The sequence below is a fragment of the Onychomys torridus genome, chromosome 4 (genome assembly GCF_903995425.1).
Source record: "Onychomys torridus chromosome 4, mOncTor1.1, whole genome shotgun sequence".
Classification (NCBI taxonomy): Eukaryota; Metazoa; Chordata; class Mammalia; order Rodentia; family Cricetidae; genus Onychomys; species Onychomys torridus.
In genome coordinates, this window is record NC_050446.1 from 84,563,657 (window position 1) to 84,580,917 (window position 17,261).

Below are 17,261 nucleotides of genomic sequence, written 5' to 3' on the forward strand. Positions count from 1 at the left end.
TTCCCGTTTCCCTTTGCACTACTCTAGCAGGAAGTCCATTCATGAAGATCACCACCCTAGCAAGTGCATAGTGAGCCCAAGAAGCCTCATTACCTGTCTGATTCTTACTGTTTTCTACAATGAGTCATTGGGAGAACTCTCAGACGAGAAAGTAAAACTGACAGGGAGGAATGGGGAAGGGAGCTTGCACTAACTAGGACCTAATAGTTATAGGATAGGTCCTTTTAGAATGTTGTTCTCTTGCTTTTGTTTTAGCCCATAAAACTCTTTGAGGGGGTTGAGTTTTTCCTCACAGAAGTACCTTGCTAGGTGACAGAATTCATTAGTAGTGGGGCCTGCTATGGGTCATTGGACTGGCTATGTCTCCTGTACACATGGGAAGGCCAAGGAAAGACTTAATACACCATTTGCTAATTCAATAACCCTTTGTCAACTAAAACACTGTGTTCGGCACTGGGTTAAATGAGATTCTTGGCTTCAAGGGAAAGGAATAGTATATTCCAGCTATGAGAGTTCAAAGGAAAAGGGAAATTTAGCACGAAAGATTAAAGAAGACCTCATCAAAGAGCTGCCATTTCTGGGGAGCCTTGAGGGATGGAGAGAGTTATTTATGAGGAGATAGGAAAGGAAGCTCAGGTAGAGAAAGGGAGTCTAGGATGGGGAGTGCAAATGTTAGGTGAAGGAGTGCTGCGTTACTGAAAGCAGCCATGGAAGAGAGACTTAGTGAGGCGTTTGGAGCCAGACTGAGGACCTTTCTTGGTAGACAGAGGAGTTGGAGTTCTTGAGTGGCCATTGTTGTTTTTCTGAGCCAGGGACTAGTTCAATCAGATAGGGTCTTCTATCAATATAATTTCATAGCAGAGAGCTTAGAATTGAGAGGGGTCGGGAAGATAGGGAGATAATGGAACTAGCTAACTGTTAAGGTGTACTTGAGAGTTATCAGAATTTGTGTTAGCATGGAGGTATATATGCCTTTAATAACAACATTCAGGATGCAGGGGCAGGCAGATCTCTCTGAATCCACAGCCAATCTACTCTACACTGTGAGTTCTGGGCCAGCCAGGGCTGCATACTGTCTAAAAAGTGTGTGTGTGTGTGTGTGTGTGTGTGTGTGTGTGTGTGTGTGTGTGTGTGTGTGTGTAAAAATCTGAATTAGAGCAGCTGAGAGGCAAAATAGAGTCAAGGCTGTGTCCGATGGGGCAATATCACTAGTACTTCATTTTAGTATTTCCAGGAGTTATTAGAATTAGAGACAGTGTGAAAAGAAATTGTTCCAGAAGAGAAAATATCAAATTCAGTTTCAAGTAAGCATGTTGAGTTACATAGAATATAGATAGGGACATAGGGAGACATGTGAGTAGAATCTAGAATAGAGAATCATGAGTGTAGAGTTGAGAGGCTTTTATGTTGAGGTGATTAATGGAAACTTGAGAGTGTAAAAAAGCTTGCCAAGGGATAGAGGGCAGAAGAAAGGGAAGGGAAGAAGGCCAAAGACAGCTCCTTGGGAAACACTTGAATCAAGGTGTGGGAAGAGGACATGTGCCAGATGAGAAGTGGGGCGGAACTCTTCCCCGGGAACTGTGGAAGAAGAGGTTTCCATAACGAAACAAGGAATCAGCCTTGACGTGCTAGAGAGAGATGCCTGTAGCCAGCCGCTGAAGAATGATTTCAGTTAAAGAGGCTTTACAGTTGTTTCAGTAGAGTAGTGACAGTGCCATTTGGGGAAAGGAGTTCATTAAGAAACAGGTGTTTGGGGACTGTTAGTAGATAGTCTCTGGGTTTTGGAGAGCCATTAAAGCTTTTAATGTCATCTGTATGTTAGAGTTCACTGGGTTTAAGACACAAACACAACCGAGGCACGGTTGAGAGTTATTCCCTGGAGAACAGAAATATCTAAAGGTGGAGTTGCTTCAGCTGGCTTTGGACCTTGAGGCTTAAAATGTTAGGAGAATTTTCACCTGTTCTGTGTTATTCAGTTCTGATTCTCTACTTTTGTGTTTTGGCTCTTTTCCTGTTGTAAATATCCTGTCTCCTTAGAGTGGGGACTATAACTCCTTCATCAGCCTCTGCATCCTAAAATCCCACATGAATATCTGAAGGACTCTATGCTGCTTTGAGCAGAGACCTGGGAGGACTTTGCCTCCCTTGCCTCTTCTTAAACATCCATTCTTTTTGATGGTATAGTCTAACCTGATTCATCAATCCATCCCTAGTAGAACTATTTAGACTGTGGAAATGGTCCCCAAAGTGAACAGAAGAAGCAGGAAGTAAGATATGCTGGGCAGAGAAAAGCCATGGATATCTCCATCTTCTAAAACCCAGCTACTAGACACAGCTGCAGGAGATGCTTCTTTAATGGGTCAATCTGAAATGAACGAAGAATTGTTGGAGAATAGTCCATGTAAATAGGAAATAATGTTAATTTAGCTGTTTCCACTAAACTACACCTGCAACGTTGTTGTAAGTGCTTCATAGCTCATGAATAGAGGTGATGCAGATGTGATGTAGTCTGACTTTGGGGTTAGGAAATCAGAATTTAATAGAGAGCTAGGAGAAATCAAACTTGGGAACTCCAAGCAGTTCACTGGTGAAGTGATACAGGATATAGAAATTGTAGAGACATACATAAAAGCACAGTTTGTTGGCTCTTTGATGTATTTTAATCAATGATGGTTATTGGTTCTTTGTCTGAATATAATAGTGATTACAAATAAACAAAAATATATTTGATTTTCTACTAGCATAATTAAGTTTTCCAACAAGGCAATAAGCTGATCCATTTCTTCTACTTATCGTCTACTATTACATGAGCCAATCTTATTCAGTATAATAGTCAATACTACTGTATTCCATTATGGGAACTTAGGCTCAGCACTTGAACTTTGCCTTCTCTGTTCACCATCAGTTGCTTTGGGCACTATCTGTACCTTAAAGATGGTCATGTTGGAGGTGCTGTAAATATTTGAATTGAATATATGTATGGATATGAAACTATAAAGTATGAAACAACTTGACAAAAGCTAGATTATCAAAACTGATTATAAAATTAATGAAAACTCAGTGTTTAAAACATGGGCATATGGAAAAATATAGAGAAGAAAGGAAGACTAACCAATCATTTTCTCACCCCTGAGAGACAACCGTTATTGATATTTTGTTATGTATCCTAGAGGTTTTTTTAATACATTCATATATTTTTAAAAATAAAATCTTATTATTTATATTCATTTGTCATAATACTAACATATGGATAGATCTAAGTTTTACCACTAATGAATATATAGTATATTTTTATCTCAATACTTCACATTTTATGTAGCCGATTTCCTACTGTTCTGGTGCTTATCTATTGTTGTAAATAATTTTAGAAACTCTTTTACCTAGTTTTTGTGTATTTAATGTACTGTCCTTTAAAGTATTTTAATATATTTGCATGCACACACATACACAGAAGAGGGTATCAGGTCAGTTGGAACTGGAGTTACAGGCAGTTGTGAGCCACCTGATATGAGTGCTGGGAACCAAATTCAGGTCTTCTATGAGAGCAGCAAGTGCTCTTAACTACAGAGCCATCTCCCTAGCCCCCCTTCATGTACTGTCTTTAATTGTGCTGTTTTTATTACAGCCTGGCATGCTCTTTTCCTAAATTTCTTGAATTGGAATTATATTTGACTGTAATGGAAAGTTCCAGATAACAGTGACTTAAGGACATAATGCTTTCTTTTATTTGCATGCATCTGAAATCTACAGCCTAACAACCAGGAGCTACTATTAAGAATCACCAAGTTATCAGAGATGTAGAGCTTAGCATTCTAGTCTGAAGTTCTGTGCTTATAGTGTTCACATCCAGATCATGTAGCTCCTGGAACTGTAGTCATCAACATTCACCTCTCAGAGTAGGAGGGAGGAAGAAAGTGGGGTTAGTAATGTCCCATTAGGTCACTTTGTTCAAGAAGCCACCTTGAATGTATCATACAGTACTTCTGACATTTCGCTGGCTAGTACTTAGTGACATGGGTTTTTAACAGGGAATGCTGGCAAATTAAGAGCTCTGATACTTGGACTTAAGTCAGGATTCTGTTGCTAGGTAAGAAAGGAAGAATGTTTATTGGCAATGCAGTTAGTCAAAGCAACTTTTGACTGCAAGCAACAGAACTCACTTTCCTATTTACACAGTAGGAGATGTATTCTCATAGTATAGGAACGGCTCTCCATCTGAGCCATTCAATGCAGTTCATTCTGAGCTCTCTTTGCTTTGTAAAGCTTTCCTGGCCTTCCTTTCCCAGCCTCCTCTGGTGTTCCACTCCTCACACACCACTTTGTGTGGCTTGCCATTTTGTGACCCAGGTAAGTCAGAAAGTCAGTTTGTACTGTGCACTCTGACTTTTTTTCCAAAGGCAGGGCACTCTGTCTTACTTCTGTATGACTCATGGTGACAATGACCACATTTTAAAATTCATCTTTATTCACTTATTATTACCATGTGCATGAATGTATAATGTGCATATGTGAGTTTGGATGTGTATTTCATGGCTCACATTTGGAGGTCAGAGAAATATACTTGGGAACCAGTTCTGTCCTACCAGCATGGGATCCAGGGATTGAACTCAGCATCAGGATTGGCAACAAGTGCTTTTACACTCTGAGTCATCTTGTTGGCTCAGTAATTGTATTTTTTTAACTTAAAGTTGTGGGAGAATTTAAGAAAAAGAATTCTCATTTTGAATTTATTGATGCAAGAAATTTTGTCAGCACAGATAGAAATTAAATTCTGCTGAAGCTCATGATTGATAGACTGATAGACTTGTCACCACTTAAAAGAAATGAAACAAGAAACAACTGAGAAAACACAGTGCTACTTTGGCTATCCTGTAGTAGAAATGCAGTAAGTACCTGCTGGTTGATGTTAGGTATATAAATAGTTTTAATGCTGTATTATATATATTTCTTCCTCACGTGGGTGAGTATCATATGTGCTTATCATCAAAAGGTAAATGATTAGATGGTTAGAATAGCTTTGCTCAGAATCATAACCATTGTCACGGTTCTTACTGATTTATCTCTAAACTACAGTCTTCTGTGGATTAAGGTGGGGAAGTAGGAGACACAGAAGGCCAATTTGGCACAGGTGGAACTTAAATTCTAGTTAAATGAAATTCTTTAGTATATGGAAGAGTACTAGATGGCCTTCATATCAAGTTTTAGCAGGGATGTAATTATTTTTGTTATAGATTACTTTAGTGTGTAGTTCTCTCTCTCTGTGTGTGTGTGTGTGTGTGTGTGTGTGTGTGTGTGTGAGAGAGAGAGAGAGAGAGAATTTCTTCTTGCAAAGATAAGCTGTTTTAAAAATATTAGCAATCGTTCATGAAAAAGATCTAAATATATATATGTTCTTAAAATGTTGCATTTTTACACATGCTTTGTTTGTTTATTTCCTTGCTTTTTGTGATAGGGTCTCATTACAGAACCCAGGATGCTCTATCAAGTACTTGTTTATTCCAAGCCCATCTCAAACTTGTTATTCCTTTGCCTCAGCTTCTCGAGGGCTGGGTGGCATGAGCCACCACTTCCAGCTTATACATACATACACACATCTATGTGTGTGTATATATATATATATATATATATATATATATATGTGTGTGTGTGTGTGTGTGTGTGTGTGTGTGTGTGTGTGTGTATAATACTTTCTATATACATACTTTATATACATATATACCACCTCCAGCTTTTATATGTATGTACACATATATACATTATATGTACGTTTTTAGTAGTTGCATGAAGATAAAATCCTTCCTGAAGATGTGAAAAATGGCGATAACAGAGCTAGAGATGTTGCTTAGCATGCCCAAGGCTGTGGATTTAAAGAATAAAAAGCAATAGGGAAGTAAGCCAGGCATGGTTAGTGGACTTCAGAGAACTTTGATCTACTGTATCAAATGAGGTCTAACCCTGGTAGAAAGAAGGTCCCAAGGCTTAGTTATTGGCCTGTTTTGTTCACTACCAAAGTATTTCTTTCTTGTGGCTGTCTTGAAGTTAGTGGTAGAAAACACCAAAGAGCAGTGTTCGGCTTCTGGGATTCACATTGTTTTCTAGGATTTGCGTTATTTAACAGTCCTGTAGGACATTGGACTGGACATGTCAGGGGTAGATGCTCAAGTTCTCTTATTTGTTAAAAGGGGAACCACTGGTGATAAGTTGTTAAGGTTACTAAGGTGCTTTAAGGGCCACTGTAATCAGATAATGAAAATGTAAGGGCCAAAGGAGTCTTCCGCTTTTTATTGTCTGTATTGAGACCAGATAGCCTAAAGGGAACCAGCAAACCCCTCAAGGTTTTTTTTATTTTTCTTAGGAGCCCCATAGTTCTGAATACACTTGTCAGAGCTTCACATGTAAATTAATATACAGTTTAGGATTAATAATAGAAATATGTTTTATGCTGTTGAAAATGGTTGCTAGCATTTTACATCCTGTTTTCAAATAATGTCTAGAAGAATGACACTCACCTCCTGTCAGACACTTTCTGGTGGCCATGCTTGCCTAGTTCAGTCTTGACTGAGAACAGTCTTCTCTACAGGAAACATCACAGGCTGATGGCTTAGTCTATTGTACTTTGTAAGCAGTATGACTGACACTGGCCATCTGCCCACTTGAGGGAATCAATGGCATTACAGGGGAGGCAGCCTGGACATGTTTGGGTATGAGCTGTAATATTCCCTTTTGCTTGGCTTCAGAGGTAGTGTAGTGAGAAGCAATGGAGCAGGAGAGATGCCATTGTTGAGGGCAGAAAAGTGATACTTTCCAGTAAACATGTCACAGTAGCACAGCAACAGGCCATCTTGTAATCACTGCAGAATGAAGGTGAGAGACAAGAGTGCATGGCAAGCAGTGCAGCCTACCCCTCAACCTCACCACAGTCTGAGAAGAGCTGTCTTTGTAACGCTCTCTTGTTTGTTCAGTGAACATGCTTCCTGCCCCCCCCCCCACAGTTGCTGTGGTATCACTGTCCCTTCTTCACGCCATGTCTCCTCAGAACAGCCACTAGAATACTTCAGCCATATTCCCCTCAACTCAGTAAATATCGAGTCAGGGTACAGATTGTAGTCTTTAATCTCCTAATTCCTGACTAGAGTTCTAGCCACCATGAAATTCATATGATGGCCCTGATGCAAATAATACCAGTTGGTTTACTCTGTACGTCACAGTTGCCCCTCTCCTTTTCTTTAAAAAAAAAATTTATGTGTATGTGTGTATGCCTGAGTGTGTATATGTGTACCACATATGTGCAAGAACTTGTGGTGGTCAAAGAGGCATTGAATCACCCAGAACTGGAGTTCATGGGTAAGTGTGAGCTGTCATGTGGGTGCTAGGAACTAAACCTGGGTCCTCTGCAAGATCTGCGAGTGACCTTAACTGCTAAGCTATCGCTCTAGCCCCAACCTCTCCTATCTCTTTCAGTGAAGAAACCCCAGTCACTTGGGTGCATTGCATGAAGGTATCCAGCCTCTGGCCTACATTTCCTTCTGACATGTGACTGGCTTATTCATATCCATCATTCACCCATTTCCCATGTTCAACCTACATTATTTCTGTTCTCTCTTTTCTGGCAAATGGAAGTTTTATGTAGTATATTCATTAAGAGTAGATAACATCGTTGATAACTCTTATGCCCCCTCTAAGGAGCTGCTAATATGAACCCATGGTTCTTATGCATAATAAGCACAAAACAGATTCATAAGGACATTCACACTGCACCGCTTGGCCCCTGTTCCCTGGAATGGCTCCAGATGTATTGGGAGAGCATAAGTCTAGAGAACTGATGTCTCCGTTACATCAACTCTTCTTCTTCTCTTCTCTTCTCTTCTCTTCTCTTCTCTTCTCTTCTCTTCTCTTCTCTTCTCTTCTCTTCTCTTCTCCTCCCCTCCCCTCCCCTCTCCTCTCCTCTCCTCTTCTCTTCTCTTCTCTTGTTCTCTCTCCCTGCTTTCTTTGCTTCTAAGACTGTTGTAGTAAACAGGGTAAATAAGACCTGCCCTGAGGTAGACTGTTTGAGGTCACTATTTGAGGTACTGTTGGACTTGTTTCAATTCTTCATGTTTGTGTACACAGTACAGTGAGTTGAGATACTACTGTTGACCTGTGAACTGGTCTTTCCAACTTTTAGCTCCTCTTTAGTACTTGCAGCATATATTAAGGGAGGTGATAGTTGTACTGGCACCTGCTACCTTGAAGTCTAGCCAAGCACTTCTTTCCTGTGAAGAATATGAAGGAGATTGAGAGAGGAGAAATGAAAGAACAGAAACGAAAGATAATCAGGTAGCTCTCCAGTTATTTGTTTTTTTTGTTTTTTTTTTTTAAAGAACCAATACTACATTCTCCGAGTCTTATATTGGGCCTTAGCTGAGGTATTTCAGCATATGTGCCATATGCATGGTCTTGTGCAAAAATATAAAACGAATGTGATTTAGTCCCCACTCATAAGGAACATCATAATGCCCTAGAGAAAGGTGGGGGAGGTGAACAGTAACTACAGGTAAACTAAGATGCACCAGTGAGAAAGTTTTATTTAAGGCCCTTATGGAAGATGATGTCAAGTCATTTCATGTTGCTAATACTCAACTCAAGAAGTCAGCATGATTTTAGTTGGCAGAGGTTGGAACATGGGGATATTACAGGTGAAGAAAAATGGCGTGAGTGATTAGTTGTATTGGGAAACCCTGGTGTGTTTGGATGTGTAACAAGTGCTAAATTATAGGAAATAAGAACAATGGATTAAGATGTAAAAGAAGAAAGTTATGTTGAAAGTCTGGCAGATTCAGCAGGGGAGGCTTTGAGAAATGTATTAGAATTGTACATTTAAAGATTTAAATCTCATAGTATTGTATATTTTTTAAATATTCATTTTACGTGTTTGCCTACATGTATATATGTGCACCACCTGTCTTCGTAGTGCTGAAAGCCAGAGATGGAGTCAGCTCCCCCATAATGAGTTTGGATGGTTGTGGACCACCATGTGGGTGCTGGGAACTGAACCCAGGTCATCCGGAAGAGCAACACATGCTCCTAACTGTTGTCATCTCACTAGCTCCCTTCCAGTATTATAATTTAGTAGGGTGAGACTTGTGGAAGTTCATGGCAATAATCCAGATAAATAATAATGGGAGCCTAAACTCATACAACAGAAAGATTGGGAGGACATGGCTTGAAACCTTGTAGAGCTGCTTTCACTATCTTGGTAGCCAGAAGCTCCTGAGCACACAAGTGAGAGACATGATGCCTGGGACTGTAAACGTGGATTTGCAGAAAAGTAGGCCACATCTACCCTCTCTGCTCTCACTTTGAGATTTCCTAGAAATTAATAGCCATTGAGGAGTATATTAATAATAAAGATATTTTGTGGGATAAAAATTATGAATGTCGGGTTGGGGATTTAGCTTAGTGGTAGAGCGCTTGCCTAGCAAGTGCAAGGCCCTGGGTTCGATCCTCAGCTCAAAAAAAAAAAAAAGAAAAGAAAAAGAAAAATTATGAACGTCATTGTTTAATGAATTGAGAAGCTTTTTTGAGACATGCAGTGAGGCCCCCGAAGTTTGCCTCTAAGACGACTGTTGTCTGTGGCACAGAAGTACAAACCCAGGCATGGAATAGGAACTGGTCTTCGATAAGACATCTTTGGTTATAATTCTTCCTCCGTATCAGCCACCTCAGTTTTACTGGAAAGTTACTAAAACAAACAAAAATGATAATAGACTGCTCTAAACTCTGCATAGTTCTAGTAAAAGTCTCTATACATGGTCACTGAGGGATCCCTTTCTCATCTCCTCCCCTCTGGGCATCTTTGGCTTCGAGAAGCTTGTACTGTTAATCTGCTGGGAAATCCCCCCATAATTGCATTTCAGAACTCCTCAGGCAGAGGCAGAGCTTGTCAACTTTGGGCTGCTGGGCAGAGCTGTTGATACTCAAACAAAGCTGTTAGCTTGCTCAAGTCCATAGTGCTCCACCTCTCCTCTCCGAGAGTGATTTCCTAATCTTTTGGTGACACCACAGAAGCACCTCAGGTCAGGAACAAGTGGATAAACATTGCAGGGCAGCTAGGCAAGCACTAGAATGCTGGTTCCTCCACTTTGTAGCTGTGTGATTTTTGCCAAGTCACCTAACTTCTCTGGTGCCTTAGAAAATCTGGGTTGCTGTCTTGATGTGATAAAAGCGAGAGAACATCTACATCATCCCATCTGGTTTGACCTCTGCGCCTGGTAAGACCTTCGGTGTTTGTCTCCTAAGGATCTGGGCACTTGGCCCTACGCCTGCCTGTCCCTTTGTTTTTGACTGGATCCAAACTTCAGCACGTGAAGCACTGCCACATTGTGCTGCCACAAGAAGTGCTGGCAACTAAGACCATGAACACTGAGCATCTGTGAAAAGGTTCTGGAGGATGTGAGCGCTGAGCTGTCGAGTGTATCATTCCTTAACACGGCAGCTTCATAGACTTTGGGAGAAGCGTTCCTGAAGGCTCCACATGGTGTGTTTACTCCCCAGAAACAAAGTCATCTGTAGTGTTATAGCCCATCCACTGCACACTCATGGTGTTTGTTTCAGATCTCCGGATTGTTGGCTTGTGTTTCAGGATAAGCCTCATGCGCAGGGCCCATTGTATCATTTCTATTAAAAATAAGTCCAGGAGAAGCGGAATGCTTTTTGAAACCAGGTTACTTGAGTATTCACATAGTTTATAAAGGGGCAGAGACTTGGGGGAAAGGAAGCAAATATTTTGACTAGTGTGGTTAAACAATCTTTTTTGTTGACAAGTTAAGATAATCAGGTGTTCTGCATTTTGCCACTTCCTTGATGACTTAATAAAGCACTCTTTCTCATGGTCGTGGCACAGAATGTTAAATTCCTCAAGGGAGGCCTACAGATATCAGGACAGTAAAAGCTAATGTTAGAGGCAAGGGGTGAAGGATCCTGGAAAGCTCACTGTGTTTATAGGATTTCTGTTTTGGCGGATGCTAGCTTTTAACACAGGTTTTAAAGACAGCTGGCAGGAGCTGGGTTACAAGACTATTTGAGGCTCTTGGGGAAAGATGGCTACTGCCTCTTCCGCCCCTTCTGGTGCAGTTTGAGCTTTGACAATGTGGTCTTTCAAATACTGTGTGTTACAATTGTGAACATCCTTAGTTGGAATTTAATGAGGGAGCTGGAGTGGAGCAAACCTGCTCATTCCTTATGTGGATCTTGCACAGAGGTCGACCTCACGAAGCTGTGTATTGGCACAGGGAGTGTTTGCAAAGAACTTCTCTGCCTTTTATTTGTTCTGATGGCTATAGTAGAGGTTGAACCCAAGGTCTTGCCCCTTTTAGGCAAGCTCTCAACTACATCTCTAGTGGAGGGGGACATCTGAAAGTACTTACAGCTAGTAAACTCCTAGCTGAGATGTTTGTACCTAATTGATAGGTGTTTTTTGTACCCCGGTAGTGGGTTTCTCTGCCAGTGCAATAAGCCAGATCAAGCTGAACTAAAAAGTAAAGAACTAGGTTTAATCTGAGCAAAGCACTCCAATGACTCTCAAGCCTCCCAGAGGTGAGGTGGAGGGAGGGAGGAGGAGAAATCACAAGGCAAGTCTAGTGACCTGAGCTTAAATACCCTGTAGATGTGGTCTTGAACAGCTCTGGGGGAAGGGGCTGCTGCTTGTCAGGCTCTCCGAGAGGAGTGAGGTTTGGGATGGGGGTTAATGGGACCAGAATGGAGCTTTCAACCGAACATCAATGATGTGGCACGTTCATAGGTGGTAGTGAAAGTGTGGGCTGTGTACTCCATTCTGAGAAGCATTTGTACTTGGCCTGGGAGACTTGTGTGCAATAAACAGCCAGAAGGTAGCCTGTGACCACATTTAGTTTTGTGCTGTAGTTATGTGTAGGTCAAAGGAAGAAGCACTACCATTGGATATTTAAAGAGTAGCGATGAGGTTAAGATGAAGGGTTTAGAAGATGTAACGTTGAAGCTGACTGGTTTGGGACCAAGAGGAGAAACATTTTGAAATGATTGCATTGAAAAGGGCTTAATACTGTCTTCTTCATTTTCTTTTTTTGATTTTGTTTTGTTTTGTATACTAATTCTCAGTGGTGAAAGACCATGGTGTTTTTAAAAAGGAAACTGAACTCCTAAAGATTTATTTTTATTATTACTAGCTGTGTTTATAGGCAAACATCTGAGTATGGTATGGCACATGAGTTAGAGGTGCCTGTGGAGGCCAGAGGTGTGAGAGCCTCCTGGAACTGAAGTCACAGGAGGTTGTGAGCTGCCCAGTGAGTGCTAGGAATTGAACTCAGGTGCTCTGCAAGAGCAGTGAAGCTCTTAGCTTTGAAGCCATCTCTCCAGCCCCTTAGAACTTGATTTGGGGCAAACAACAATTCATAAATTAGGCCGTTGTCCACCAGAAATGGTTCAGAACCTCCACTGGGGAAATGCAAGAGAGGAGATTTTACTGGACCACCATAGAAGTAAAGAAAAATATATATATATTTTTTTTTTATCATGAACACATACACAGTTATTGTTTGCTACTTCTGGTTCATTGAGCTTAGGTGCTGTTTTCTTTTAATTTGGGCTTTTATAAAATATAGCTCAAGTTTTGCTAATGTTTGCAAAGTAAGCAAAGTTTAAGTCACTTATCACTTAATGAGGCAACTTGTTGGCTTTGTCTACTCAGATTCTTTAGGCCGTGGTACCATTTTAGATGGCATTTAAAAGATATCGAGTAGTGTGTTGTGAGAACCAAATTATGGGACGCCTCAGAAAGCATGTTCCTAGCATACAGTTCCTAGGATCAAAGGGCACAGTGAGTGGCAGTGTTTACACCCCATGTGAAACCTGTGGCTTGACTAAGAAGCCAGCATCGGTACATTTTCCTCTGGGTGAAATTATTTATCGGATGTATCTTTGGGATTTCTGAGCTGTTTAACTCCATCCATCTTCAGAACATATGTCTGGTTGTGGACCAGAGCTCAGATTTTCTAATGCTGTTTGCATTTTAAGTGGTACAAAACCTTAGAAGAAAATACGGCTCTTACGGTAGAATTCCAGACCTTCATTACTTTGAATTTTAGTTAGTGAAGATGTTTTCCCTGTGTCCCTGAAATCAAGGTAAGTGTAGCAGATTCAAGAAGGGGAGAGGATGTTGAATGTTTAGCACTCAGTAGCAACTAGAACTTGATTGTGAATGAATGAACTAAATGAAGCCCAGAGATATAGGATGCTTACAGAGTGACCAGAGAGAACTGAGGAAATTATTTTCCTTTTCTTTTAGATACTTTGTTTTAATGTGTAGAAGTGTTTTGTCTATATGTATGTACGTGTACCAACATGTCTTCCTGGTGCCCTCAGACATCAGAAGAGGCCATCAGATCCCTTGGAACTAGGGTCACTGATAGTTGTAAACTGTCACGTGGGTTGTGGGAGTCAAACCTGGGTCCTCTGGAAGAACAACCAGTGCTTTTGATAGCTGAGCCATCTCCCCAGCTCCTTTTTTTCTCATTTTTGAGATGAGGTCTCACTATATATCCCAAGCTGGCTTTCAACTTGAGATTGTACTGTCTCAGCCTCCTGAGTACAGGCATGTACTGTCTGACTGGAAATAGACCTTCTTAAAGGAGAAATTACAAATTTTGTTTTATAAATTAAAAAATTATTTGAAACCAAATTGTAAATAGGAGTATTTAAAGCTCCCTTTAAATACATGGGAAGACTATTTTTTAAAAAATCAGTTAGAGTCCATCTGCTTGAAAAACCTACCCTGGTAGAATCAAGAAGTGGAGAGTACTGTGCTCTGACAGAGCTGCCAGTTAATGGTCCATATTTACCAGCAGTTTTCCAGGTTACCTGTTTGCAGGTGATTTTATATGAGTTCTGCCTTATTTCCATTTTGCTTTGTTTTCCTTTTTTAATGTTTCTGAGCTGTAGGGCTGAGGAAATGGGAGGAAAAAATGAGCAAAGGACACAAGGAATTCATATCCTTCTTTATTCACTTTATTCCCACTTAAATTATCTATTTCACAGTTTCTTTAAATGTCTACTTTTCAGCCTTTATTTGGAATCTAGGCTCCGAACAGCTCTTCCTTTTTGTCTGGAGTATGGTATCCTAGGTTTCTGTGGAGATAACAAGCTGACTTGCCTCGGAAAGCATTCTTCCTTGACAGACTGGTTTGCTCCACTCTGTGTAAACACTGCTGTCTGCTGACTAGTAGTCTGTATTTACGAGGCCCTCAGAAAACACTGCAAGCTGCAGAGTGACCGTGAATAGCAAACTTAATTTGGCTTAATGTGTTTTGGCTTGCTTGACCTCACCAGAATAAAAATGTGCCTACTTAAATTATTGTATTGGAAGTTAAAAAGAAAAATTCTAGACATACTTAATTCACTGGAAGAATCTTGGGACTGCTTTAGCACGGGTTTAAGTCCCTGTTTAATGTCATGTTGTCTTGAGAAATGTTTAGTATAGAGTTTTAATCACAGTTAAGTTACTGTGGATTCTGAATTTTAACTCTGAATTAGTTTTTTCTTTTCTTTTTTTTTTTCTCTCTTGTTACTTTTTTTTCTAGACAACTGGCTGGCAACGACCTTTCTTTTATCCACCCCAAAGCCTTGTCTGGGTTGAAAGAGCTCAAAGTCCTGTAAGTATGCAGTTTTCAAGCTTCACAGCTGGCTGTGTGTTTTCTTTCTGCAGAGTCAACATGCTTGGAGCTAGGTGAAGCACAGTTTCTTTTAGTTGAGGATTAAAAGATTTAAGGCATGGCCAATGGGCAGTGGAACAGACTAGAGGTTGGTCTGGGCAAACTTGGGTCTAGATAACGAAGGTTAAAATTCTAAATTGTAAGTGTTCTGATCTCCAAGGCATCACAGACTTTCTGTGCTGCTAATGTATTTCATCAAAACCACATTTAAACTTTATTGGTAGGGGTTCGTTTCTACTTACTTTATAGCTACAGGGGTTTTTTAATTCGTCAACCCTAAAGGGAGAGAGGTTTGTAACCGCTTTACATGTTTAAAAAAAAACATTTTAGAGCTGAAGAACTTGAGGTGCCCATGATTTATAAAGATAGTCAGAGATCAGATGAGGAACTTCTGGCCATGCAGGAGCTTGGAGTGTGACTAACTGGAGATGGGCTGGGTTGACAGCCACCCCTTCCTCCACTTTTGTCGATACTGCTCAGGCAGAGGCACCAGGCCTCTCTGATTCCATGCTTTTAGGTGATCCTCTTATAAGATGTGGTGACAAGTATGGCTTTAGGTAGAATTGGAAAGGATTTCGTTTTCCCAGAGAGCTCTCTGCCTCTGTTCTCTAGGTCCCGGCTTTACAAGTGACTCGGGGGTAATAATGTTTCCTGCAGGCACCGAAGCCATTGCGGCCTTCTCCCTAAAGGCCCAAGGTCTCCTCTCCTTGCAAACTGCCTTTCTCTGGCTAATGCCCAGGTTTCTGGGCTCTGCTTTCTTCCGCTTTGAGAAGGCATTAGAAATTCTGACAGGCTTGTTAATTAGACACCCGATGAATTTATTCTACATCCTAGTGAACATCCTAGGGTGCCCAGGAATGAAACAACCCCTGGAAAATGCGGTCACCCCGCAGCAGCATTAAGAAATGGCCTAGGATAGCAGCATCAATTTTATTTCTGAGTTTAGAGCAAACACTTTTTTACGTTTGTGCAGTTTTCTCGCCCTAGATGCTTTCCACTCCACACACCCCACTTTTGATGCCATTAGAAATCCTTTTAGGGAAAAAAATATGACTCCGTATTCTTCTATAAAAAAAAATAGTAACTATGACTTATTAATCTCTAACCAAAAATTTTGTTTCAGAACTCTCCAGAATAATCAGTTGAAAACAGTACCCAGTGAAGCCATTCATGGACTGAGCGCTTTGCAGTCTTTGTAAGTAGCGTTTTGTCTTTTGCATTCTTGGGTCATTGGAGGGCCACTGGAGCTGCTCAAGAGTAAGGGACTGGAACCCAAGGCCAATTGAGATTTATCCTCTTCCCTGAGATGAAAATGGGGATGGCCAGTTGCTGTTATTAAAATATTCTTTGGTGAGGCATAAAGTGGTCCTTCAGTGTACTTTCTTGACTCAGGCTTAGGGAACATCTCTGAGTGTAGGGTGTACTACTATCAGTGTGTACGTGGCTGCTGATACTCTGAAACTAGAGTTAAATGTGCAGGAGTTCTGGTGTCTGGTGTCCTAACAGCCACTAGGATTCTGGGTTAGACAATTCAGTAATTGGTATCAATTGAGTTTAATGCCTGACCTGTGGGCTCAAAATACATATTGGGGATAACTTGGCTGTCTGAGCTCCCCCTTTTCCCAGTTTATTTTTCTTTTTTGATAAAACTTTGGTTTTATATGGCATACTCAGGGTTTTAATTCTTGGATTTTTCCATGAGCAGTCATTAACTTGGAATGTTTTTCTAAATACCACTTTATTTGCTTTTTTACATTCTTCATATACAAAGAACTTGGCTTTTATATGATTCTGAATGCTTTTCTTACATCGGCGTTCTTGATAAGTAATGAGCAAATGACTGCAGAGAGAGTTTTAAGTAACTTGCCCAATAGCACACAGCTAGTAAAGGCACAGTGGGGATTCAAAACCAGACAGACCTGTTCCAGAACCCTAACTAATCTGAATTTCTTCGCAGAGATACTAGTAATCAGTGTCAAGTGAATGTTAGAGTGAAACACACTAATAAAACACATGTTGTAAAAGTTAAACTTTAAATCCTGTCTGTCACAAGCAAGGAGTACCCTGGGTGTTGAAGTCTCAATTCACATAGAAGTTACGATTAGGCGTATTAAATAGTTCACTTGACAAAATGGGGAAGTTATGGAATAGAAGGATTTGTTGCTTACAGAGCACATTTGACTCAAAATGAGTCAGTTAGAGCAAGTTGCTTCTACAGAACTATTTGGCTAAGTAAGCTCTGCAACTAAGGAGGCAAATGGGGGGAGGGGGTCTGGTCTCCTCCAGATCTAAATTCATTGGACATCATAAATAGGTCCTGTTTTCTTTTGGTACTTTACAATTAATTGATTTGACTTTAAGACCTTCACATTGAATCATTGTTTTCCAAGACTTAATGATCAAAGGACCAATTATTTTGCCTAGTTCTAAGGCAAAAAAGAGAAAACTAAAATCTCATTTTTAAGTTCAGGACAGAAAAATTACCAAGAAAATTTCAGCAGATTGTTTGTTACTTGTGGTCAGCGCATATATTCAAGA

The 17,261-nt window shown here is 40.5% G+C and overlaps 1 protein-coding gene across 1 annotated transcript in view; it reads left to right on the forward strand.

The window, feature by feature from the left end:
- Positions 1–17,261, forward strand: part of Lgr4 (leucine rich repeat containing G protein-coupled receptor 4) — a 100,339-nt gene that overhangs the window by 60,913 nt on the left and 22,165 nt on the right. The window contains exons 3-4 of the mRNA XM_036183578.1: positions 14,592–14,663; positions 15,847–15,918. Of these exons, the coding sequence (XP_036039471.1) occupies positions 14,592–14,663; positions 15,847–15,918 (144 nt within the window). The remainder of the gene's footprint in view (positions 1–14,591; positions 14,664–15,846; positions 15,919–17,261) is intronic.